At 60.0% G+C, this 26,589-nt stretch overlaps 1 protein-coding gene across 1 annotated transcript in view; it reads left to right on the top strand.

Annotated features, from left to right (window-relative positions):
- OSBP2 (oxysterol binding protein 2) overlaps window positions 1-26,589 on the top strand; it is an 88,803-nt gene that overhangs the window by 35,894 nt on the left and 26,320 nt on the right. The window contains exons 2-4 of the mRNA XM_012657967.1: window positions 9,030-9,283; window positions 24,186-24,378; window positions 24,947-25,064. Of these exons, the coding sequence (XP_012513421.1) occupies window positions 9,030-9,283; window positions 24,186-24,378; window positions 24,947-25,064 (565 nt within the window). The remainder of the gene's footprint in view (window positions 1-9,029; window positions 9,284-24,185; window positions 24,379-24,946; window positions 25,065-26,589) is intronic.

Genomic DNA, 26,589 nt, shown 5'->3' on the forward strand with positions numbered 1-26,589 from the left:
GCAATCTTGTCCCTCTGCCAGGACCCATCTTAGCAGCACCTTCCCAAAACTCGTCTAGCCAGTGCTGCATGCGAGCGCAGTAGACGGATGAGTGCCGGCCTTCCACCCTAGCCTGGGCTGCTCCTGTCCCCAGGGATGCTCTCAGCTCCAGCCACACGTGCGAGCAGAGGGGTCCCCTCTAGTCATCTTGTGCTCTGACCCCGAGGAGCTCATGGGCAGGTGAGGGCACAGCTGGGACCCCAGACAAATGAGCAAGAGGCGGTGCAAAACGGGGTGGCGCAGAGCCTCCGGCTCCCACAGCACCAACCTCGAACCAGCCTGTGCAGCTTTGGGTTTCTCGGTCCAAAATGCTGCCCCCTGGCAGGGCTTCCCCGCTGAGAAACTGGATACGTTTTCTTCCAAACGTGGAAAAAAGCTCCACTTCTAAAAATAGCCTACCTGGCTCCCCTGCGCTGGCTGTTACCACAGCAACCTGCTCCTCCCTAGGAGCCTCTGTAGAAAGGGTCCCGGCCCAGGTGAGGTGCCCGGTGGCCCCTCAGCTGATCCAGCTATGACGGGATCAAGGGAGCCCTGAGGGGAAGGGGGGGTGGGCACCTAGTAAACAGACAGGCTCCCTCTGGTTCCGAGCCTCTGTGGTTTGAAGTAAACTCCAGACAGTTATGTGCAAAAGTGAGCTGTGTTGATGGAAGGTAACAAAGATCTTGCCGGGCTGGGGGCCTAGCGCCCTGGTGCATATTAAGTCCCAGCTCTGCGCTGGCCGCGTGCTTAACATCCTGTCCAGAAGCAGCATTGATATCCCTGTGTAGGGACTTGTGCACTTGACCTAGGCCACGTGGAGTCAGAGCGAGACTGCCCGGCCCAGAACCGGCTGCCCCCACCCCTGGCCAGGAGGGCGTATGCGCCCGGCTTTTCGGGGAGAACACAGGGACCTGTGAGGTCTCTGTGCCCAGGAAGGAGTCTCAGGGACAACTAGAGCATCCAGGGACCTCTCCCCAGGGCAGTAAATCCAACTCCAGCAGTGACCACAGAGTGAGAAGGTGGCACGAGTGACGCCAAACCATGGCTCCCCAAGATGTCCATGTCCTGATTCCCGGAACCTGTGAGTGTGTTACCTTATGTGGCACAGGGACATTGTAGGTGTGATTGGGTTAAGAGTCCTGAGATGGGGACCATCCTGCATCATCCAGGCGAGCTGGTGTAACCCTCCTGAGCCCTGCTGCGAAGAGAGGCTGGAGGGGCAGAGAGACGACAAGTGACTCTGCCGGCTTTGAGGATGGAGGGGGGCCCTGAGCCAAGGCATGAGGGCAGCTTCTGGCAGCTAGAACAGGCAAGAGACGCATTCTCCCCTAGAGTCTCCAGAAGGAACGTGGCCCTGCCCACGCCTCCATTTTAGGACTTCTTTCCAGGGCTATAAGATAGTGAGTATGCGTCGTTTTAAGTTTCCTAGGGCTGCCATACAAATCACACTAACTCGTGGCTCAGAACAATGGAAGTTTGTTCTCTCTCAGTTCCGGAGGTCACAGTTCCGAAATGGAGGCCTTGGCAGGGCCGTGCTCCCTCGAAGGCTCTAAAGACGAATCTGCTCCGTGCCTTTCTCTTAGTCTCCGGTGTGGCCGGCATCCTTGGTGTTCCCTGTCTCGTGGATACATCATTCCAATCTCTGCCCCGTCATCACGTCTCTGTGTCTTTTCTCCTCTTACGCGGACCCCACCATACTGGATTAAGGGCCCACCCTATTGCAGCATGGCCTCATCTTCATCCATCGCATCTGCATTCACCCTTCCATATAAGGTGACATCCTGAAGTTCCAGGAAGGATGTGAATTGGGGGGTGACATTAGCCAACCCAGTACAGCCACTAAGGCTTGGAAACAGGTGCATGCGGGGAGCTTACCACACATAGAAGGGCACTGCCACACTCTGATGGCCTGGCTGAGATGGACAGAGCAGCTCTGCCTTGTGACACCTTGGTAACCTGATCGCTACGCATTTATTCTCCTTTAACAAGAAAGAGAATTCATTCTCCCATGTAGCTTGTGAAAATGGATGAGTATTTTAGGGATCCATTTCTCGAGAGGCAGTTGTGATAGGCTGGGGCACTTATCCCACGGCCGTTCGCTCAACGTGGTCCTGCCGTCTCAAAGCCATCCTGCACCTTATCTCCCAGCCATGCCTGGCCTGGAGGCTGACGCTGACTGTTCCTTCCATGCTCCATGGCCGGGGCTGCTGTTTTATTTTGTCACTTTAGCCAGTGAGGCCCAGGAACACCACTGGCTGAAGATTCAGGAGACGTCATTCTCATCAGAAGGCACAGGCCCCCTTTGGCCCTGAGCTGCCTCTGGGCAAGAGCGGAGTCAGCTCTCCACCCTCCACACTCAGATGTCCTTGTTTTAGAAACCACATCCTGTGCAGGTGGCAGAGCGGCTCACTGGGATCCTTGGCAGTTGCTTCTCTGTGATCTGAACATCAGGAGTGTGCCGGGACAGCGGCGCACAGGCAGCCGGCCCCTGGCGAGGCCTGGGGAGGGGCCAGCAGAGTTCAGAAAGATCATCCCCGCAGCCCTGCTGGGAGGCGCAGCAGGCAAATGACTGGCTCTTTGCAAAGCAGGAGGATGGGGAGGCAGAAGTCCCCATCTTGGCCCTTCAGCTCTGGAGTTTTCCATCAGCCCACGGGTTTGGTTCTCTGGGTAACTGTCCTCCTCTGTGAGCCACGTCCTTGGAGGCCCGAGCCCTCAGCCAGCAGTGTGGGGCTGCAGCTCCTGCCCTCTGCTGTTCTCCGGCTGCCCAGTGGTCTCAGCCCAGACACAGATGTGCCAAGCCATGGCCCTCCTGCTGAGATGAGGGCACGGGGTGGCGGAGTGGCAGCCCCACTCCCCCTGTGGGAGCATCCTGTTTCTACCCACTTCCTGGCAAGGCTGGCAGTCTGGGAGGAGGAGTGAGACAACACAGGTGGGGCAGGACGAGATGCTCCCGTAAATCCTGTGAGAGGTGGGACCGCTGTGCAGGGGAGGGGTGGGGCCTGCTCCCTGACTGCACAGTCATGGAAACCACGTGTGCCTCCTCCAGCATTATAGCTTATTTCCCAGGCACACTGCACAGAGATCCCCCCTCAGTGCGGCCATGGTGAGACATGGAAAATGGCCAGAATGACTTGGGGGGCCCCAGTGGGGAGCATAGACTTGGATCTCCTCACTCTGCCACTCGCTCGCTGTAGGACCTGTCCTGCCCCAAGCCTGTTTCCTCCGCCATAAAATGAGGATGCGAAGGATAAAGGATTGAATGAGTTATTTGTCCAATGTTTCAGAAAGCGCTGGCACCTTGGATAAGCTTCAGATGCCGTTGTCAACGTAGTTGTCATTGCCGCCTGCTGCAGGGCAGGGTGCCTGCCATCTCTCCCTGCTGCATCGTCACTGACGTCTGAGAAGCTGCCTCTTCTAGAGCTTGCTCCCAGGCTGCTGAGACCAGGGTTGGGTCTGGGTGCAATTCATGCATTTCCCAGGAAAACCGGCTGGGTGCAGAGCCAGTCAGCGGCCAAAATGAATGAGGCAGAGCAGCTGCCTACAGGGGGCTTGGCAGTGAGGGGCGCTGGGGCCAGGGAAGGCAGCGTGTGCCCCAGAGAGAGGGAGGGACGGCTGCAGGCCACCCAGAGGGTGTGAGGGTTGAGACTGAACGTGGAGGATGGGCAGGAAGATCCCCACCAGGTGGGGGAGGAGGTCGCCACATGCGGTTTTTCCCTTCTGACTGGCTCCTGGGGTACATCTGCTGCCCAGCCACCGCGTCTCCTGTTCACGCTGCCTTCCCCATGCCCAGCCCCACTCTCAGGAGGCCGTGCTGGGAGGGAAGTGAGGTGTGGCACTTCTGCCCAGCACTCTTTGCAGACCTGAGAGCCCACAGCGCCCCAGTGGGCCCAGCTGTCAGCAGCTGGTGCACAGCATGTGATCAGAGGCCAGCAGCCCGCCGTGGGGTGGCTCTGGTGGCAGGCACGTGGAGCAGTGACCCCCACAACTCTGCTCTCCTCCCAGCAAAGCCAGCAGGACTTTGGGATCGTCTGCCCTGGGACCCAGGCTCTGAGCCCTCAGCAAATGCATCTTAGCCACTTGGGAAGAGCCCGGCTCAAGGTCTGGGCTACCTCTGTCAGAGCAGGGGCTCAGAAGGGGCTAGTTACCTCTGCCACTGTGGCTACCCCAACATCCGACCTCGGCCAAGCCCCTCTCCTCCCCCCGGGCCTCAGTTTTCCCATCTGAAAGTGAAGATGTGGGCCTGCATGATAGGGGCATGACCTGGCTTGTCCGTGCTCTGGAGGGAGCTCGGGGCCAGTCTGCCCTCCGGGATTCAGCCTGGCCATTCCATGAGTGAGCGTCGCCTGACAGCCTAGGATGCTCTTGCTACCAGGTGCCACCCTTGACTCTGCCGACAGCGCCAGTGAAGAAAACGGGAGGAGAAGGGGACCAGGGTGCTGCTGCTGCAGAAGGCCATGACTCTGCTCCTCCACCTCCGTGATGGGAGCAGCCGTGTCCCGCTGGGCCACCCGCACTGTTAGAAAGCTGTCCCTTATCCGAGGGCCAGAGTCTGTCTCCCCATACGCTCTAGCAGTTGATCTGAACAGAGATAAGGCAATAGGAAAAAAAAAATGTTTCAAAGTCACAGATACTGAAGAAGGAGAAGCCCAGAAAACAGGCGACTCCAAGGCCAGGAAACCAAAACCTGCTCCCGCAGGCCGGAGCGTAAGTGACCTGGGCGCTCCCTCCCCCGAGTGGGTGAGTGGAACAGAGGCAGCTTCCTGCACGGCCCAGGGCCACACCCAGCCTTGTGTTCATCGTGTGTGGGTTCCTGTAGGTCACCAAGAGAGGTGTGACTACTCCCCGTAGCCCAGAGCTCACCTGAGGACGGGAGTGAGTTAAGGAGGGACTGGGCAGTCTGTTGAGGATGCCGGGGAGGGTGGCCTGGGCTCACACCCAGCCTGGGCCCCAGAGCAGGGCCCTTCACCCTCGTTCCACGCCATTCCATGGGGGTTGGGGGGGGCTCAGGAGAGGACCAGGAATATTTTCTGAGGGACAGGCAGGGGAGGCTGCTGGGGGCCTGGGGCCGTCTCCCCACCCAGCCCGCCACCCTCCCACCCTCAGCAGTTGAGCAAAGTGCCCGGTCCGGCTCCCACTCCTGGCCTAACTCCTGGGGTCTGTTGCGGAGGCGCCACCTGTAGGGATCGGCTGATTCTTTCAGTCTCCACCTGACACTTGGCCAGGCCAGGCCCCATCCCGCACGTGTCCTGGGTGATGACACCTTTCACCCTCCCAGTCAGTGCTCAGGGACACTCCCACTTCAATTGTCTCTTCAAAGGACTGGCGTTTTCTGGGAGGTAACGGAGAGGCGCTGAGTTCAGCTGGCACAGGCCACCGGTGGTCGTAGTAATTCCACCCGACGGGGCACCCGGCCCCAGGTCCTTCCCCACGGCTGAGGTGGGCACTGGTGTCTTTGCCGCGCACGTGAGGAACCAAGGCTTGGAGGGGACTGCTGCCCAGAAGCAGCAGGGCTAGACGTCGACAGGGGACTTGGGCTTTCTAGCCTGTCGCCTCCGACCTCCTCAGTTTTTGTGCCACCCAGGGCAGCCCGGCAGCCCCCACTTCCTGCCGCAGTCTGCGCCCCTGGGGCTGGGAGGGCTGCTTTGTCACCGCAGCCCCATGAGTGGCCGCCGAAAGCCAGCGTTGCTGTTGCCAGGATGCTCCTTTTGTAGCGGCCGGACGCCCATCTTCCTCTCGGGCATTCCTTGTCCCCGAGTTTTATCCCAGTGGAAAGTGGCGGGGGTCATAGGTCATAAACGCTGGAGGACCCCCACGGCTATAAGCGGCAGAACTGCAGCCCTAGGTAGCTTTGTGCACACCGTGGTGTCTTTCCTTTGCGTAAGTCCCATCGGCAGAGTCCCCGTCGGGGAAGAAGTGGGCAGTGGAAGCCAAGGAATCGTTTTCGTGACTCTTGATCGGTATCTGCCAGTTTATCCTTCACAAAGCATAAGTTAATATCATCGCTTCTTTAATTTGAGGAATGTCACGTTAAATAGTTTTTATCTGTGCCTCTAATCTTGAGTTTCACCTGACTTTCCAACATGGGCGTGCTCCGTGCGAGGGCCTCTCACCCCAAACTGCAAACTTCAGGGCTCAGCGTGGCCAAGTTCGCGTTTCGGAGGCGGCGTCCCCTTCGTTGCTGGGCTCTGCCTCCACCTGGCCTGGAGTCAGGCTCCCACCCTCGTGCTCAATGCGCGTCCGAGCAGCCGTGTGTTGCTGCGGGAACAAGGGAGGCGGGTGATGCCACCCACTCCTTGAGGGGCGGTGGGTGTGTGGTGACGCATGGGAATGTGGCTGTGACCGTCGTTCACAGCATTGGAGCTGGGTGAGAGTGACCGTCAGTGTGCCTGCGCAGGGGGCAGGGGTCCTTCCTGCCCGAGCCCACCCCCCGCTGGCCCCTGTGCCCCTACATCTGCCCATGCTGCCACCTGCCACCAGTCTCGTCTTTCCCGTGTGTCAACCGCCACACACTCCCTTCTGCCAGGGGACGAGGGCCAGGCTCCTTGGCCTACGCCTGGGGCCCCTGACCATCCCCCCTCCCCACCCTGCTCCTCCATGCCCCACACCTGCCCCCACTTCCTTCAGCTCCTGCCCTCCTGCATGTGACATGCCAACCCAGGCATGCCGGGAACCTACAGGCCTAGACAGGCTTCCTAGGTGATGCGCCCCAAAGCATTCGTTCATTCAATCGTTCACACCCCCTCCCCCCTTGCCCCACCCTCCCTCATCCTCCTGATGTCACTGTCCCTCTAGGTGGGACTCTCCCTGCCCATCTCTGCAGAACAGACTGCGCTGGCCCATAACCACTGACCCAGGGGTCCTCCCATCCTGCCCCTAGCAACACAGCCAGCAACTTCAGGCCAGAACAGGCCATCCCTGTGTCCCTGGGGGCCAGAATCTGGACCTTAAGAGCTGCTTCCTAAAGTGCCCTGTTTAATACCAACTTAAGTAGAAATGTGGTTACCTGCTTCTACCCACCACACGGGAGGGCGCTCAGTGTTGGGCTACTTGCGCCTCTCACCAGCTCTTGCTTAGAGAACAGGGTCCCCCTCAGACTGACCCGCAGCCGGCGCACCCCGCGAGGCCTCCTGCTGTAGAGGGCCGTCTGGCTCTTACGCATATTGAACCTGGGAAGGTGACGCGCACCTCAGTGACAGGACGTTTTAACAGTCCAGGCTCCGAAGCCAGACAGACCTGGATGCTCCAGAGTCCCCTCCCCTTGTGGCCCTGGGCAATTTCAGTGCACCATCCTGCCCCTAAACCTACCTCACGGGGTCGTCGAGTGCATTAACCAAGGCAGCGCCTCGCCCGAGGCCTGGCACGCAAAAACGTGCAGTCCACGGCAGCTGCTGGGGCCTTTCCGCGGCAGTCCAGAGAGGGGACATGCTGTGGCAGACGGACCTGGACTCGGGTCCCTGCTCTGGCCCCTACACTGGCAGCTTGGCCTCTCACAAGCTGTATTTTCTCACCTGCGGAGAGGGTGGCCCAGCACGTGTGGTCTCCAGACACTGGGCCATTTCGGGGCTGCAGTTGGGCTGGCTCGGGGGAGGCTCCCTGCCCCTGTGGCCAGTGGGGACAAGGTGTACACTGGATTCCCCCTCAGCTGCCCCCGGCTCGGGCCCCATGCGCTGGCCGGCCTGACCCTGCCATGGGCCGAGGGCACACTGGGAACAGTGACTCAGCTGTATCCACCCCCACGCACCTTGCCCACCGTGGGAAGAAACATTCTCTCACTATATGCATTCTTTTTCTAAAAAATATTATATCTTGGGTTACAGATTTTCTTCATCTAAAGTGTTTTTGCTGATTATTTCTGAAACAAGACATTTCAGAAACCCCTTGGCAGTTATAGCATCTGGTGCTCACAGGTGGTTTCAGCTTCTTGGCTGTCCTGTGCCCAGCGTTAAGGCAGCAGCAGGGCCCCACGCCAGCTGCCCCCCACCCCACCTGCCATGGTGTGCCCCTCAGAGGCCCCCATAACCCCTCGCCCCCTGGACACAGGCTGGGCTGGCAGGAAAGGGAGCACGAAGGGCCTCTACAGAGCCACGTGAGCGGTGAGAGGAGGGCGCGAATGGGAAGAGAGGTCGCTACCTGGCCCCTCTCATGGCGGCCCCAGCAGCCTGGCGGGAAGTGTGGCTGCCAGGCAGCTGGATGTGACTGTACCTCTTGGAGCCTCAATTTCATCTGTCCCCTATGGATGGTACAGTCCCTGCCCTAACTAGGCTGTTCAGAGGCCACAGCCAGCATCTGCAGATGGGAGGCCTTGCATATGTGAGAGGGTCGTGCTCCTGCAGGGCAGATGGGGGAAGGCAGAGAGAGGGGACTTCTATTGTGACATGGGGTCTTTTGGCAGAGTTTGGAGAGAGGATGGCATTGAGCGGGCCTCAAAGGGGCAGGCTGGGTGAGACCTCTGAAGAGCTGGGGAGGGGTAAGGAGGTTCCAGGCCGTGGGGATATGTGGGAAAGGCCCCAAACAGCAACATACAGTGTCTGCGGGGAACAGAGGGCTGTCTGGTGCAGCTGGGGGGTGGGCACGGAGTGGAGAGCAAATAAAGTTGGCTGGAGGGAAGCTGGTCGGCTTAGGGTGGGCCTGCGATGCCAGGAAAGGGGCCCAGGCCCCATCCCGGGGAGCAATCTCCATCCGTCTCCCCAGCACAGGCCACCGTTTCCTGCAGGCCTCAACTTCAGGGAGCTGGTTCCCTGCACACAGGCGGATGCCTGCAGGCCTGCACCCTCCACAGCCCGGTCCAGGCCCTGTCGTTCAAGCTGGTCCGCCCGCAACACCCCGTCCCACAGACGCAGGTGGGCCTGCGCCCACCCCACCTGCCAGAGCCTGGCCAGGAGCAGAACGGGTGCCATCCAGGGAACTGATCTTTTTCGAGTGGTGCCACCTGCCCTACTCGGCACAGGCCACACAGGCCTCTCTGTGCGGTGTCAGTTGGTAACAGCCACGAACTCTGTTCCCCTCCACAGATGACTCTGGGGACGACGAGGACACTGCCTCTCCAGCTGACAAGAGTGAGCTACACCAAACCCTGAAGAACCTCTCCTTGAAGCTAGACGACCTCGGCACGTGCAATGACCTCATCGCCAAGCACGGGGCCGCGCTGCAGCGCTCCCTAAATGAGCTGGACGGCCTCAAGATCCCGCCCGAGAGCAGTGAGAAGCTAAAGGCGGTGAACGAGCGGGCCACGCTCTTCCGCATCACGTCAAATGCTATGATCAACGTGAGTACTGCCGCCACCCTGCCGGGGCTCTCACACCGTGGTCCCCGAGTGGGTGACCGGGGTGCTTGACACAGGCCAGGGCCCCGTTTCCTGTGGCTCCAAGTCACTTACCAAAGCCAGCGCCTCCCTGCACTCTCAGGGTTCTCGATGTCATCTCCGCCACACAGCCATTGTCGGGCAAGGACATTCTTTTTAACCGTCTGGTAGAAGCCAGAGTTGGGTATGGAGTCTGGTGGAGGCTGCAGGTGGTCGGTGCCTGGGTGAGGAAAGCCAGGGCCCCACACAGCAGGGACACAGCTGCCACACTGGGCCTCCTCCCTGGGTACGGCCCACAGACGCAGCAGGATAGGGACCCGTGCATGCCCCAGGGGAGCGCTGGAGGCTCCCTTAGCCACAAGAGCCTTGGAGCCAGGTCTGCCAAGGTCATGCCAACCTGAGAGCAGACACAGCCAGTGACCACAGCTGTAAACTGAGAGGCCTAGCCTGGGGAGTGAGCCACTTTCCCTGGGTTCTGGAAGCCATGTTGCTGACTGGGAGACCGGAGGGTCCCACAGTGGTGGCAGGAGTATAGAGTTTGACTGTGCTTCCGGGCCCTTCCTCTTCCTGCCTGGTGAGTGCTCCCCAGAAGTGTGAGTGCTCCTCCAGGCCTCCACCACCAGACATGGGTCTGACTGCTGTCCCAAGCACAGCCCCACAGAGGGACATATCCAGGCCAAGGGTGCCATCCTAAGGAGCTTGAGATGGCCTGCTGGGAGCCAGGGGCCAGAGCAGGTGTACAGAAATGGGGGCCACTACCGAGGAGGAAGTCAGGGTCCCGAGAACATGGTTCAGAACGGCCACCATGCTGGCTGTGTGAACTCTAGCAGGGGGACCCACCCTCCAAGCTAGAGAGTCAGACCAGAGCTGGGCTGGGAGCTGGCACCAACAGGAAACCCAAGAGCAGGGTGGAAGGATAGAGACGGGAGCCCACTGCAGGCCAAGTCCCCAGGCTGAATAAACCCTGGGCATCTGAGACCTGCCCCAAGCCCACTTCACTGGCCTGTTGGCAGCACTGTTGCGGGGCAGGAGGGCCACCCTGCCATCCACACCTGCCCAGACACACTCAGGCCTGGAGTGCCCAACTGCAGCCTTAGGGATCCCCACCCTGGGGCCTGAAGCTGAGCGAGGTGCACCCTCATCCCAGACCGCCCGGAGACTTGGCCCACAGGCACTCCACCCAGCAGGCGTGTGTCCTGGTGTCCGTCCCTCAAACCCACTGTGCTCGGGGGTGGTTGGCCCTGTGTGCCATGGCTCGTCTGACCCTGTCGCTGTCTGCACTTATTTTCCTATGTCAGTCCTCTCGGGCCCACTGTCCTCGTTACAGCCCACAGACTCTGCGGGTCCAGGTCCCTGTACTTCTACCAGCGACACATGCGAACGTGAAGCATCTAATGATGTAACGATGCGTTTGTGTTTCCCTGTCCATCCCAGAAGCTCTTGCCTGCCCGCCCGTGGCTTCCCTGGCACTGCTGCCCGACCCGAGACCAAAGCCGCTCTGTCTCGAGTAAGCAGTTTGGGCTTTTCCAAGACAATGAGCCGGCTTCAGTCTCGCACTGTCTTCTATCGGGCAGCAGAGGCTCATCTGTGTTTATGAAGCCATAAAAACAGCTCACCTTCTAAGTGCATAATGAATTGTTTTACGGGAAGTGCACTCGGTCCCGAGGTTGATCCCGATGCCTATTTTCAATTCTGGCACCAGGGGAACGTGTGTCAAAGTCAAGCCTAAGTGACAGGAGCTGTGCCCCGGGCCAGGCTCTGCTGGAAGAGCTGGTGAGAACCTGGCATGGGGGCCTGTCCCCAGCGCCCGCTGTTCAAGCGGAAGGGAGGGCAGGAGCGAGGTGCTGCCCGACAGCTGTGCTTGTGGCCCAGGCCAGCCCAGAGGCCAGCCCTGGGGCCCTTCCTGACAGCCACTCTCCTTCTAGCAGGAACCGGCTCAGTTCTGGGAGGGCTGTTTGCATGGCTGTTGGACACCAAGTGTCCAAAGCCCCACTGTGTGCAGAGGGACCACGTGGGCAAAGCCTGCTGCTTGCCTGAAGGTCGTGGGACACAGGCGTCCCCACCCCTGGCCAGGCCTCAGCTTCCACCCCTGTCATGATGAAGGGGTTGGACCAGGGATTTATGACTAAGACAGCCACACTGTTTCTGCCCCCGATCCTCCAGGAAGTCTGTTCACGTACTGGACCTTACCCTGCCCGACAGCCTCATTAGTGCCATTAGATATTGTCAGTGCCAAAGTGGAAGCTCAGGCTGCTCAGTGTCCCCCAGCTGGTAAGTAGACAGCTGGGAAGCAAACCCAGGTCTGTGTGGCCTGTTGGAGACTGATGGCCCTATCCTCTCCAAGGAGGTGACAGACTTCAAAGGGCCACAGACGCCCCCTCCTGCTGTGGCTTACTGCAAGGTCAGGACACCGAGAGAGTGGCCTTGCATCTGCCCACAGCAGAATCCCAACCTCAGGGACCTGAGTCCCTGGTGTGTCTACCTGTCAGCTGTAATGCAGCCTCTGATCGCCACGGTTACAACTCCATCAGGGCCCCTCCTGGGGAGCTGGGGACTCAGAGACAGAAGCCACCCCCATCTGTCCCCAGAAGCTACAAATCATCATCCCCAGTCCCTCCAGTTCTCACTGTGAGAGGACGTTGTTCCTCCCCACTGTGGGTGTCCCACTGCAACTCCACCGCCCCCTCCCCACCTCTGCTCTGACGGGTGTGAGCGGGAAGCTTCCAGCAGCACCCGTGCCTCAGTTTGGGGAATCTCTGTTCCTGCTGGCACCTCGGGCTGGGCAGACTCTCCCGGGTGCCGTATTCCAGCACGCGGTGAAACGCTGTGTGTTCTATCTCGTAGGCTCAGACTGAGCCTGGGCGTAGAAGAGGCCCTGGGCAGGCTGCACCTTCCTGCATGGACAGGACCAGCTACTTCACCCCCTTTTGCCCAAGGCAGCAAAGCGTGTCCAGTCTTCAGGAAAAGAGTCAGGGGGACAATATTTAAACCTCCTTCAAGTCTGGGAAAGAGCATCAATATCGTAAGCTCTTAGGTCCCAACCTCCTGCAGGGCAGGGACAGGTCCTCTGGACACTGCCTGAGCACCCCAGAGCCACAGTTAGTGGTGCAGGCCCAGCTACGAGGCCACCGCTGCCTGGGGACGATGCAGCCATCCTCACCTCGCATCAAGTGTGGACTCTTCCTCGGGTGCTCCGAGGTTTCTGGATTGGGAATGTTGAACAATGCAGTGTCTTACCCTCCATGCCTTTGCCAGTGTCATATATGCCTTCTAGAACACTCCTTCCCCACCCTTCAGACACCTGATGGATCCCTCTTCATCCTTCAGAACCCCGCATGGATGTCACCATGGCCAGGAGGCTCTCCGAGCCCTCTTTCGGGCAGTCCTTCCTCCTGGCTGGGACCCCGGCTCCCAGGGACGGCGCTGCGCTTAGCCCGCTGTCGCAGCTGCCCCTCCAGGCTTTGTGCCCCCTGAGGTCAGTCTGAGTGTCTTACTCGCCTGTGTCCCCAGCAGTAGCCCAGTGGGAGTGTTGTTTCGAAGGGGGTGTCATGTCTCCAGAGAAACTCTTAAGTGGCCCACCGCTCACATCTGCGTGTGACGTTACCTTTTACAAAGCCCGTCTAGTCCCGATTCCTCACTCGAACAAGGTCAGCGAGAAAGCAGAGGCTCTGCACCCAGCCCCGGCCTGCAAAGCCACTCGGCACCCCACAGCACCCTGCCCACCCTGCACTCCCCTTCCAGGGAGACAACCCGGCCTGGAACAGTGTTTTGTGACATGAACTGTACTCTTGTGTTTTCCACGAGCTCACCACGCGGCACTCCGGCCTCCTTCCCCCTTCTTGCGGCATTGCGGTTGGCAGGGTTCTTTCTCGCGGAACTCAGAGGGTGCACCTGGCAGGCCTTGCAAGGGGCCCCTTGGGGACAGCATCTGAGCACATCAGCAGCCCCACAGTGAACTCAGGGCAGCCCTGTCTCCTGTCAGGAAGTTAGGAAAATCCTGCCTGGTGGGCAATTAACCCAGATCTTCACAGCCCAGGCCTGTGCCAGGCAGGGACTTGCAGGGAACAGGCAGCCCAGCGGACTCTTACAGTGACAGACCAACACACGTGTGTTCACTGGTGTGACCTGCTCTACAAAGATCTACCCAGGGTCACCAGCTCATGTGCCCACTTTTTAAGGCCGAGTTTGGGGAGGGCCCACAAAGGTCCACAGCTGGCCGGGGAGGCAGGGCTGGGCCCTGCAGGAGAGCCAGGGCGAGCCATGGCCAGGCCCGCAGGTGACAGGGGGCAGCCACAGAGCAGGGCCTGGAGGAGGATTTCTCCTGGGCAGAGAAGGAACCGTCACTGCGCGTAGGTCTTCACACCCCGGCCAGGGTCGGCCTATGCCAGTTTGGCGCCAGAGCCCGTCTGTTTGTCGTCCCACCCACCCACCTGGTTCACCTTCCTGGGCCTCTGCGGACATTCCCCAGATGTGGTGGCTTGGTCGTTGGGCAAAGCTTGCCAACTGTGTGGGTGGTGGCCTCACTGCCCCGGCGAGGAGAGTGGACGCCTCTCCTTCCCCTTCAGGCGACGTGGAGAGACCAGCTTGGCTCTGAGGTTCCCAGCCGTGAGGGAGAAATGGGGCAGGGGGTTCACACAATTCCTCAGCAACCCTGGCGGGCCTAGCAGCCTCTTCCCACCCATTCCCCATGGGCCACTCATCCCCGTTCCCTGCCAGCTTGGGCTTCTCCCCAGATCTGAGGTGGCACAGTCTCTCGGCCCCTCCCCACCTGTCGGCACCTCAGGTGGACGTCATCTGTTCCGTGAAGCTTCCCCCACCCTGAAATGAACCCACAGCTGCTGTCAGGCCCCTTCTCACAGTCCACCAGCTAGAGTCAGACCCCCACCCCTACCTGCCCCCGCCCCAGCTACTGAGGACCGGGCTGTGAGCGGCTGGCCGCAGTATGCCAGCAGAAGCCAGCACAGGAATGGGGACGAACCTTCCAGGCATTGCGTGGCATGCCAGTGTTGCACATGCAGACCTCACCCCCCACTCAGCAGGCTTACACAGGGAGAGGCTGAGGGGACCAGGGACTTGCTCAGGGTCGCAGCTAAGGATATGAGTCCTGGTCTCCCTGGCTCCATACAGCCTACTTGCATCAGGTGGAGACATAAACCTGTCTGTCCCTTCCCTTGACCAGGGGCAGGAGGCCAGGAGCACCTCCCGGGCCCTCTCCCATCCCCACCCTGGCACCACTGACCAACCCCCGTCCGCAGCTCCCCAGCATCCTGCGCCATCCTCCCTGCAGGGGCAGGACACAGCCCCTCACAACCGCAGCCGCCCTGTAGCCTGTGCCTGGCACAGAGCCCAGCTCAGGGGAGCCTCAGCGAGAGATAGAGAGAGAGGGGTGAAAAAACACAGGAGCAAATGAGTGAATCACTTAGTGTCTGGCAAAATTCCCTAGTGGATAATTTTTCAGCTCTGAAGAAGGCCAGCCCCGCAGATCCCTGCTTGAATTAGTGTTCGGGGCAACCGTGAGTCAGCCCACCATTCAGGAGAAACCGCACAGCGCTATTAAATGACTCTGGTTTTTAGAATGAGCCTTGAACCGCAGCCTCCTGCGCACAGGAGCTCGGCCAGGCCTGGGCGTGGCCACGTTCTCCTTAACGTCAGCGTCACCCCCCCCAGGTGCCAAGGTGTGCCTCGGGTGGTGGCCCTGGATTCATCACTTGGTTTAAGGTGGAGAGTGGCTGAATCAATACACATCCCAAGCTCGTGCTCTGGGTACTTGTATCGGCGAAGTGGAGAGAAAGCCCTCCAGCTTTCTCGTACCCTGTGAGCTTGAGTTGAATGGGAAGCAGCGTCCCTGGTTAGGACAGGTATTGGCTGCTGGCGGTGTGACAAGATCAGTCCTCCCAAGCCTCCTTCCCAGTAGTTAGTTTGGTCCTTACAACAGCCATGTGAGGTTGGTGTCATTACAGCCTGTTGTCACCATCTGCATTAATCAGGTACCACCCTGAGCCCTAGAGTGGTCATTTTGCCAAGGGTTGCAGGCCCAGCTATTGCACTTGGAATGGCAGCCATCTGTCCCTGGGCTGCCCCCACCCCTGGCCGTGGGGTCTGTGTGGAAAGGCTGGGGCTGTGTCATCTGTCACCTGGGCTCTCCTGGGTGGCCTCGGCTGCTCCACAGCTTGGTCTTGAGCCCGGTGTTCTGGCCTCATGGCTCCTGCCCTGGGCAGAAGAGCCCTGTGGTATTGCCACAGTCCTGGGGGTGAACTCATCCTGGCTGTGAAGCAGGTTCCATGTGCAGCCAGGGCAGCAGGGTCTGGCTGGGGACGTGCTGTCCTCTGTGACTTTAAATGTAGACTCATTTTCTTGCCCACTGAGCCCTGGGGACGTCCCTATGCCACTGGCCAAAGGAAAGGGCATTCACAGTCCCCATTAGGAGGCGCTGGGGGTTGGGCGGCGGGTCCCAGCAGTGGTCTTCTGCAGCCCTAAGGCCCCTCCGGTGGGCTGGCAGCCGGGCTCTGTGGGCTTGGCCCTGCCCCTGCTCCTCCCACCCCTGCAGGTGGGGCCCGAGCAAGGTAGACTCGACCGCACACCTGAGCTGGGAGGGGCTCTTCATAGCCGGTGACTCGGGGGCCCAGGACTTGGCCCCTCCAACCACATGACCCCTGTAGCCCTCTGCTGGCACCCAGTGAGCACATCTGCGGGCAGGGACTGTGCAGCTGCTGGCAGATGCCAAGGTGTGCAGGATGCCTCTGTCATCCAGCCACGCCCAGTTCTAGGTGCTGGGGACACAGCGAGCACAGCCCCACCCTCGTGGGCCCTGCATCCTCATGGGGGAGCTGTAATCTTGAGGGTGATGTGGGACGTCAGAGGCAAACAGACCTTCAGATGAAAGGCCTTGGGAGGTGGGATGGGGTGAGAGGTCACAGGGGCAACTGGCTGCGGGGGAGGGCTATCCGGGGAGCAGGGGCGCAAGGGGCTGGGGTGGCCGCAGGTGGAGTGAGTGCTGGGAGCCGTGGGAGGGGAGGTCAGAGGGGACAGGAGGCCAGTCACAGGGGACCTTGTGCTGAGAGCGTTCTGCCTTCCACTTGGAGTGAGACAAGGAGGGCCTTGTGAGGCCGAGTGGCACGATCTGACTTGCATTTTAGCAAGAGCCCTCGCTGCTTGGAGAATGGTGCCGGCGAGGCAAGGCAGGTGCTTGGAGACCCTGCGGGAGGCCCTTGGACAGGGAGGAGCTGGCCCTGGCGGGAGTGGCCGGTGCTGCTCTGAGGTGCAGAAGGGGCCGGCAGAGCTGCTGTGGGTGAGAAACGGCCATCGGTCCATGAGAAAGGACCTGAGGGTGTGGGCCTGGGCCACCAGGAGCCCCCCGCCCTGGCCCTCACAGGGTTCTGACAGGATGCAGGAGGGTCCTTCCCAGGAACGGTTTTGTGCGGCCAGTGAGTGAGCAGAGCCAGCTGGGGCCGAGCCCCACGAAAGCCCAAAGCCCAGAGAGGTGCCCGGGGGGACAGAAGGCAGGGAGAACGGGGCTGGCCAGCAGGGTGCTGCTCACCAGGCCCACCTCCGCGGGCAGATGCGACAGACCCTGCACCCTGGTCCCTGGGTTTACCGAGGAAGGTAGCGTCCCACACGAGACACACTTTGGTGCCTGCTCTAGAGCTGGCTGGGCAGGGTGGGTGCCTGTGACATCCTGACGGCAAGGACGCAGGAAAGCCTGTGTAGCAGGAGCGCCCAGCACAGCCAGGGCTCGATGGAGTGGGCTCAGGGGACACTCCAGGTGGACAGGGCCCGGATAGCCACAGTGGGAAATGGGCAGGCAAGGACAGGTACCCAGAGGCCCAGCCAGCAACTGGGGGCACTCGAGGCATCGTAGAAATAAGGACGTGTGAGAAGGAGCCGCTCACCACTGGCAGTGCTCTGAAGCGTCTCCGGCCTGTCAGGCTCACGGCCCAGCAGGTCATCGGGGGGTCCTTGGCCGACCCAGGCGGTGGTGAGGGTCCGGAGCTGCCCTCAGTCGCCCTCCCAGGGCCCGTGGGGCTGGTTCCTGTCCAGCTGACCACTGCTGTGCTCCTGCCAGCTTGCTCATTTGAGGCCTGGGGAGATGGGTAAAAATAGATTCCAGAATTGTCTAAAATCAGTCAGCAAACTGGTAGCCAGATGGCGTCGGTTCCTGTGCACAAGGGGTAAACTGTGTTGAATGGGGAAAGGGCTATTTTAAAGTTGTAATTGAAGTGGAAAGCTGCCTCGCCAGTGCCCAGAGTGAGTCACTGGGAGGAGAAGCCGTGACCGTGCCCCATTGGTGTTTAGGGAGGGCAGGAGCCGTGTGACGGTCAGTCGTGCCCAGTGCTGCGGTGAGGAGCCGCACCAGGAGCTCAGCTCGAGTGCGCTGGGAGGGTGACGGATACACAGCGTGGCAGCTTGGCCGGGCCAGAGGGGCCCCCAGCACTGTGGCTGCAGAGGTCCCTACTCTTGGTTTTGGACACTTAAGGTGGCCGAGCTTCGTGCAGTGTGGCAGCTCCTGGGTCAGACAGAGCTGGCCTGAACGTCAGCCCTGCCTCCTGCCTTTGTGGGGCGTCTGCTGAACTTGGGCTTCATCCGGGTAAAGTGAGGCCAGCCCATGCTCCTCGGCGGGAGGGAGGCGAGATCCCGCTGACTCCCAGTGTATCCCCTGGCCACACAGAGGGGCTCAGGGATACCACAACCCTCCGTGACTTCCACCGCAGTCACTACTTCCAGGCCAGTGAGAAGTGGGGGTACTGAGGGCCACGCAACGACCAGTGTGGAGGGGGGGCAGCCTCAGCCCAGCAGCCCAGGGAGAGGCAGAGGCCTCCACCTGTCCACCCAGGAGCCCAGAAGCCCGAGCGCCACTGCAGGCAGGCATGTCACATGCCTGGCAGGTCCCGGCCCGGCTGCAGGTGGGAGCACAGCCCTTTCTCCCGTCCTCCCTGGGCCCAGGGTTACTGGGACCTGCTGCATGTGCCAATGGCCAAAGACAGGGCCAGTCGCCCAGCCTGGAGCCTCCGGACATTTGGTCCCTGTCCCCACCTCCTCCAGGAGTCCGACAGCCACCACCCCCACGTCCAGCAGTTCTCACGTCCCTATCTAGGAGGGAAGTGACTCTGGAGGAAGCTGGTGGTTTGCTAGCAGCCACTGAAGGCCAGGCCTGGGCAGAGTCCTGGCTCCACAGACTCCCGTGAACTCGAGAGGCAGCCCTGGGCCACACACAGGACAGACTGAGGACCCAGGCTGGGTGACCTCATGCCCTAGTCCCCTGCCTGTGTTTGGGGAGCAGTGCGATCGTCGCTAGGATTAGGATTAGGAACAGCAAAAGCGATTAGAGTTTGTCCTTCCCCTGCGGTACAGATGGGCAAAGGTTTCCAGGTCAGAGACACTCTGTGTCTGCCTCATGGGGCACCTGTCAAGATGACGAGCAGCTCCCCTTGGAGCTCACATGGCATGGCCCGACTTGGTTTCCCCTGGGTAGCAGCCCTCCCAGCCTCCTTCAGCAGGCTGGACTTCTCAGATAGGAACATCCCCAGTGGGCAGGCAGGGCCAGTCCCAGCACGAGGACCCACCCTTTAGGGGTATCTCAACAGGCTCCCTGCCCTCCCCATGGAGCTGGGGGCACCCTACACCCCAAGCCAGGTCCTCTGTGTCTTGGGAGCACCTGCGCTTCCTGTGGCCCTTCCACCAGCACCCTTGGCACAGCCCTGGGGGGGTGCGGAAGGGGCAGGGCTGGGAGACTGCCAGGCATTTTGAGGACAATCGACCTGACAGGTCACAGAATCAGGAGGACAGGGAGGCCCAGGAGGTTACGGGCCTGCCCTAGGGTGAGCAGCAAGGCAGCCCCTGTGCAGGGCCCAGGCACTGGCTCCGGCTCCCAGCTGGACTCGTTTCCCTCCCCTCGAACAATTCAGGACGCGAGTGTGGTGTGGGTGGTTGATTGGGGTCAACCAAGTCTCCCCACCTGCACAGGGCTGGGCACAAGCTCCCTGGCCCCAGGTGTAGTTGTCATAGAGCCTCAAGGGAAATGTGACCATGTTTGGGCCTGGGCTGGGTCAGCAGGGCCCTCCCTGGGACCCGGAAGCCTCCCCGCTTCTCCCCTCCGCCGGCCCCCCTGCCAGGCCCCAGGCCTAATCCAGCTTAATGAGCGCAGAGCACACAGCCCAGCTCAGCATTCCAGGGCGGCAGGGCCAGGCCGGGCACCTGCCTCTCTCCACAGCACGGCCGGGATGGGGCCTGGAGAAGGCCGGTGGTGGCAGAGGAGACCCTGGGAGTTGGGCGTGGACGCCAGGTGGGTGCATCAGGGGTGGAGGGAGTGGCCAGGCAGCTCGTCTACTGCGGGTGACCCCGAACGGTCGCTGTGGCGAAGGACCTGGGTCCAACCACATGAGCCCCTCAACATTAGGGTACAGCGGCCCCCACCTGCCCCCGCCTTTAGGTGACTGTGACACTGTGCAATCTGCATGTGCCCAGCCTAGTCACCTGTGACCCAAATGAGCCCCCGCTGTCCCAGGGGATTTGCCTCCCTGTCTTGCTGCTGCACTGTGCCAGGCAGCCCTATGGTGTTGTGAGGTGTTTGGAAGTCACACCTGGCCAGGTCACTGGCCAGCAGCCCTGGGCGTGTGGACTCAGCTGGGGTCAAGAGTGCCGGAGGAGCCCTTCCCCCGAGGTGAGGGCTGGCACTGCTGCTTAGACAGGGTTATTCCTAGGCGTCCCTGTTAGCATCTCCTGGGAACCCAGCTCCATGCCAGGAAGGCCACAGGATCCCACGACATTCCTGCCCTTGCTCCCAGACAGCAAGAAAGATTTAGCTGTGACCACACTAGTCCCATGCCCTGGGAGACTTGCAGGCACAGGGACTCGGACCCTGCCCCTACGCAAGCCTCCTTGTGGCCTTGGGCAAGTCCCTTGGCCTCTCTGAGCCACCTCCTCAGTCACGCTTACTCTAGAAAAGGCACTTCGGTGCCTGTGAGAATGTCCCAGACAGCCCTGGCCCACCGCGGGTGTGCGGTGTGACAGAGGGGCAGCTTCAGAATAAGCAGGTTTGTTTGGGTTGAGCCAGGGAAGGGCAGGAAGACAGATACCTGGTGGGCCACAGCCAAGGGCCTGGGGACAAGGTGACCCAGAGAGGCTGGAGAGGGCTGGGAGCCAGCCCAGCAGAGGCTGTCAGCTGCCTGGGCCTGGGGGAAACGGCCAACACCCCACTGTCCCTTGGTGGAGAAAGTGGTCATTTCTAAAGTATCTAGAGCCCGTGGACAGTGAGGATAGGAGGTAGGGATCGTAATTCATCCTCACGCTATGTTCATCTTTCCCTCTTCCTTTTTGCTGCTGGGAAGGGCAGATGTCCTCAGATGTGAGTTTGTGGGAATTATTACCATGACCTATGGCTGCTATGTTACACTGCTGTTGTGTGGCTCTCTCATGAGTCTTACTTTAAATGAGACGAGGTATATAAAAGCAAAGCACCCGTCTATGTTAAACCTCACTGACATGATCTCGGGGCTGCAGAGGGCTGGCGGGAAGTGACGGAGCAGTCGCCATGGGGTAGGGAAGGGGCAGTGCGGGGCAGAGGCGCGAGGCCTCATGTAGCTGCCGGGCAGGGCCCACAGACTAGCAGAACCAGGAAAACCACGCAGCACCTGTTACCTCTTGCCATGCACGGCACAGCCCTGCCCTTTGCGCCTTCACTCCAAGGTGGACAAATGAGGGAACCACGCCTTGTGTGGAGATGGCCTGGTTATATGGAAGGAACGTGGCCCTGGGGCCAGACAGACCCAGGATCCCATCAGAGTCACCCCTTGTTGACCTGGGCAGCCCCTTCTCCCTTGCTCTGAGTCTCAGGAGGTTGCAGGGGCAACAGCGGGAACTGGCAAGGGACTTCCCGGAAGCATGGCCCAGGCAGACGAGGGCATTCTCCTCCACTGACACGAGCTGTCTTCCTCACCTGCACCCTGCACCTGCCACGAGGCCAGCTCGGCAGGGCCTGGCCCTCCGCCTGGGCCAGCAGCACAGCTGACCTGTGCCAGCAACAGCAGCACAGTAAACAGATGGCAGGAATCAAGACTAACAGCATTGAGGCCACGCTTAGGGCCATGGCAAGCAAGGGTCACATGGGTCTCATGGGCACAGCGGGCAGGGGGCAGGTGGTGGAGTGAGCTCTGGGTTCCAGATCTGGCTCTGCCACCTCCTTGCTGCATGCCATCGGAAACTCAGTTTCACTGTCTTGGAATGGAGTGAGGGTCTCTGTCGTCCCATTTCATGGGGCTCCTACAGGATCTGGAATGTTTCCGAGGCACCCGGAGGGCGCCCCCCCCCACCTGCCACCACCCCTTATACCTACTGGCGTAGAACCAGTAAAGAGGTGCCTTCTGGTCTGGCTGCTGGGATGGGGTATCAATATGTCTGTTTTCAGGGTCCCCACCCTGAGGTCTACAGCAGTGAAGGAGGGATGGGGCTCCAGGGGGAGGAAGGGAGGCCACTATAGGACCCAGGGCAGTGAAGGCCTTGGCTGCAGGTCACAAGCCTGGGAGTGGTAGAGTTGGGCCCGGAGCCAGGGCACTCCCAGGCCCACTAAATTGCATGGTGGCCAGTGACTGCAGCTCCACACCCAAGGGGGAGCCTTACAGACTCATACTTTGCAAACTCAAAGTAGCCCCAGATCTTTAACCAGCCTGGACACAGGCTCTCCCACATTCAGGACTCTGTTGAGTGCGTAAGATGAGGTGATTTCTTTCCTTCCCCGAGATGAGCTCTCCTTCCCACCCCAACCTATGCCAGGACACCTGTGAGTATAAATCCTTAATTAGGTGTGGCCAGGCAGAGACCTGTACCCAGACCTTTCCAGGGAGGGCGGGGAGGACCTTGAACCTGAGGTTGGAGTGAATGTGCCTCCTTGGAGCCTGCTGCCTTTGAGGGGGAGCTACCAGGCACTGAGCCTCAGTTTCCCCATCTGTCAAATGGGGATGATCTCACTTGTCCTACCTCAAGGATTTTGCTGGGTGAGCTGAGACAGGGAAGCTTGTGAGTGTGCGATCTGTCTGACATTATTGTCTGTCTCATGGTGAGGACGCGGGCTCAGGGGGCCGGGTGGCCTGTGCCCAAACCCAGGTTTTCTGACTCTGGTGATGTGCCCTTTTCCACTACACTTTGCTGGTTTCCTTGGGTAGGTCATGCTGCATCTCCAGGGCCCATTTCCACATTGTCGGAATGAGAAGGGGCACCCATGCCCTGCCCACCCTGCAAGGGAGCTGGGTGGGGGGCAGTGGGTGGAGGGAAAGTGCCCAGAGAAGAGCTCGTTAGAGGAATATGTCGCTGGGCCAGCTGACAGGCTGGGGTCCTTTCCCTCCAGCCAGACCAGCTACCGGGGCTCAGGCTCTCCCTGTGGGGTGAATGAGCCAGCCAAGCCCAGGCAGGGCACCCCGATGCAGAGCCGGGGGGAGCCTGCTCGTCCCTGGAGGGGCTAGTCCTCAGGAGGCCCAGCACGCACCCCCTTGCTCACTCCCACTGCCACCAGCCCCAGCTCCCTGGTAGGCGCCACCCAGCAGATGATGTGAAGCACTTGCTGACTGTTGGGGATTCCACGGGAAGCAGGTTATGGTGGAGAGAAACGGGCGCAATCGCTGGAGAAACTAACCAAGCTGGCAGGTGCCTGGGTGGGCCCCACTGAGGCGGGGCCAGGTGGTTTCCTGGGGAAATGGCACAAGAGGTCTGAGGGGCACCTGGAGCTGCTGGTGGTGGGAGGCCTGAGTGCCAGGTGCCTGTGCAGATGTGGGTGGTAGCCCCCGAGGCTGTGTCTGCGCAGTGCTCCCTGGCCCAGTGCTCCACATCACCTCCCCACTTCCTCCCAGCAGCCCTTGGAGACAGCGCTGCCTTATCCCTGTGTCGCAGAGGAGGGCCTGTGGGCCTGCCTCCCTGCAGGATGGCATGTCTCTGACCCTCTGGGTCAGACAGCGTGTGATGTGTGTGGAGCCCAGCGGGCACTCCAGGGTGGCTGGTCCAATAAGGGCTGGGGAGGAGTGCGGGGGAGCTGCAGCCAGACCACCGATGCAGGCATGGGCCAAGGAAACGGGTCCCCTCCTACTGGGTTAAAGAATGTGTCCAGAAAGGGCAAATCCAGAGGTCCCCGCATTGGACCTCACTGCCCTCCAGGGACAGCTGAGGCCTGGGCTGCCTTCTCCACTGTAATGACAGAATGACTGACCCCTGCTTTATGAGAATGTGATGGAACCACCTATGCACCTGGGAAGCTGAAAAGAATTTGGATGTCATACTAGGCCACAAGCTTGAAGGGGGAAACTTAAAAACAGTTATATGATACAGACTGTGACGTAACTTGGTGGAAAGTTCCAGTCCCAGTTCTGCCAGATAAGACCTGTTACCTCTCTGAGCTGGGTAGTACAGCAGAGTGTGGCTTTCCTTCCTTCTGTGCCAAAGCCAGGGAGTGGACTGAGCTGCCAGGGCTGCCTTGGGTTCCAGTGTAGTCAGAGGTCAGTGACAAACCCGAGGCCCAGCATGCAGTGAGGATGTGGCAGCAGAGAGCTCGGGCCCCAGCCATGATGAGCAAAAGACTCAGCATCCTCCAGCTCCAGGGGGCTGTGCCGGGGAGGCAGTGTGCAGACCAGTGACGCCCAGTGTGGTGCTCTCCAAACGGCAACCTGTGGAAAGCTGACCAGGGTGGGTGCCAGGGTTCCCATGTCCCCACAGAGGCCAAAGGGGCAGCAAACCTCTTTCTGACCACCCCAGCGGAGAAGCAGGCTAGACAGCACTCCCAGGGCCTTCTTCCCTGTCCCTGCAGCTGGGCAGGTGGGGGTGTGGCAGGTAGGAGCACACAGGTCCCCGCTGGAGGCCTGGGGCTCACACAGCCACTCCCCCACCCCAGGCCTGCAGGGACTTCCTGGAACTAGCAGAGACACACAGCCGGAAATGGCAGCGGGCACTGCAGTATGAGCAGGAGCAGCGTGCCCACCTGGAGGAAACCATCGAGCAGTTAGCCAAGCAGCACAACAGCCTCGAGCGGGCCTTCCGCAGCGCCCCTGGCCAGTCCAACAACCCCACCAAGAGCTTCAGCGAGGGTGAGTGGGCAAGGGCTGGCTGGCCGGGTTGGGTCCGTTGCTCAACCTTCAGCTTCTCTCTCTGCCACTGGCTGCACTTACACGATTTCTGTTGTGCCCCCTACACACCCCTTAGTGTGTCCACACGTGCGCTCGTCCTGGCCAGCTCTGGCCTGCCTCTCAGTTGGCTTCATACGTCCCCCGCCCATCGCTGACTGGCAATAGTATCCCTGCACTAGGTTCAGATTCTCAAAAGAAACATGAAATGAGCCCAGCTGTCCCCTTTGTGGCAGGGATGCCAGGTGGCTACCCACCTGACCTTGGGCAGGGGGTCCATCAGAAAGGGAAGCTGGGCCACAGACTGTCCCATGTCTTGAGAGTCAGGGGAAGCTTCCAGAAGGAGGCCTCGAGCAGTGACTACATTGAAAGGGAGCAAGGCAGCTGCAGTGTAGGGCGGAAGGGGAATAGGGGGCCGGGATGGGGCAGGGGCGGAGAGGGGGAAGCCCTTGGCTCTGGACTTCCCCAGGCAGGCAGGACGGGCCTTTTTTGAAGTTGCAAACTAAAGCAGCGGCTCCGCGTGTGTCTCTAGGAAGCCTCTCGACTCACAAAGGAGAGGACAGTGAGGAAGATGAAGACACCGAGTACTTCGATGCCATGGAAGACGCCACATCCTTCATCACCGTGATCACTGAGGCCAAGGAAGACAGGTGTGGCTCTCACCCAGCAGGGATGGCTGCGGCCTGGGAGGAGCCTCTCACAGGGCAGCCTCTCCCACCTTGTTCTTAGATTCCATCTGCCCTTCTTTTCACCAGCTCTATGTACTTGGGGGATTCCTTTTTTAAATCTTGTTCCAGATAGGACTTTTGTTTAGATTCTTTTCTTCCTCAAATCAAAAGGCTTTGAGGTGCATACATAAAGTTTATAGGAGGTTTTTAATTTAAAATGGAGAACAAGGCATTGACTGGATCCAGTTCCAGCGTGGAGGTGGGGTAGAGGCTGGCTCCCACCGCTGGGGTCCAAAGACCCTGGCTCCCTCATTCTTGCTTCAGAGCTGCATGGGGTCCCAAGGGCTCCCTCCACCATGTCAGGAGAACAGCCCAGAGATGAAGGAAGTTTCTCATCTTCTATTTCCAAGCCTTTGTTTCATTCTTCATAAAAGCCTGCTCTTTCAGGATGTTTCTAAATACAGTCACTTGTCAGTTAACAATGGGGCTACGTTCTGAGAAATGCGTCATTAGGCGATTTCATCGTCGTGTGAACATCCCAGTGTGTACTTCCACGGACCTAGCTGGGACAGCCTTCTACACGCTAGGCCACGTGTAGAGCCCACGGCTCCTGGGCTCCAATCCCGCGCAGCATGTGACTGTGCTGAACACTGCCGGCAACTGTCACACAGTGGCAAATATTTACGTATCTAAACGTACCTAAACATAGAAAAGGTACACTAAAAATACAGTATGGTAATCTTAAGGGACCACCATCATATATGCCATCCATCATTGACCAAAATGTCACTATACAGTGTGTGACCCGTAGAACACACACTGTGACCAGGACATTTACTAGCAATAAAAACGACGCTGTCGGGATCCAAAGCAGACGCCCATGCACCGCGTGTGCAGGGAGAGCGTGAGACAGACAAGCAGGCTGGGCACAGCAGGCCACTCCTTTCTCACCTGGTGCTTGTCTTCCGTGGACCCGTGTGCTCTATCACCTCCTTGTCCCAGCATCTTCCAGGGAAAGGGCTGTATGACTCCTTCCTACTCCTCAGGGAGTTTCCAGTCCCATCGGCAGCTCATAGTCGTTTTCTATTTCCCAGGAACATTTTAAAATTGCTTACACTGTCCTCAAAGTTAGCACGGCTCGGCTGCTCTGAACTAACTTCCTCCGCATCATCAGAGCAGCGTCAACCCCTTGGGTCTGCAGCCAGGAAGGTCCTGCTTGGGCTGCCCCGGCCCCGTCACCCCTCACAGGCCTGGAGCCCCCAGGGTCTGGTTCCTGTAAGGACTGGGTGATTCCTTCCCATGCCCTGAGGTGCTGAGTGCCTGTTACAGCCCAGTGGGCCTGGGTCACCCTTCCATGGGGCTCCCACAGAGCCTTGGCCCCTCAGGAACAGCGCCCCCTGCTGCCATGGCCGACCATCCCCAGCTCAATCAAGTATCCATGGGCATGGGAGGCATCAGACACCCTTCTTGCTCTCCAGGAGCCCCAGTCTAGTGTGGGAGTCAGACA

Source organism: Propithecus coquereli, unplaced genomic scaffold (assembly GCF_000956105.1).
Source record: "Propithecus coquereli isolate 6110/MARCELLA unplaced genomic scaffold, Pcoq_1.0 Scaffold567, whole genome shotgun sequence".
NCBI lineage: Eukaryota > Metazoa > Chordata > Mammalia > Primates > Indriidae > Propithecus > Propithecus coquereli.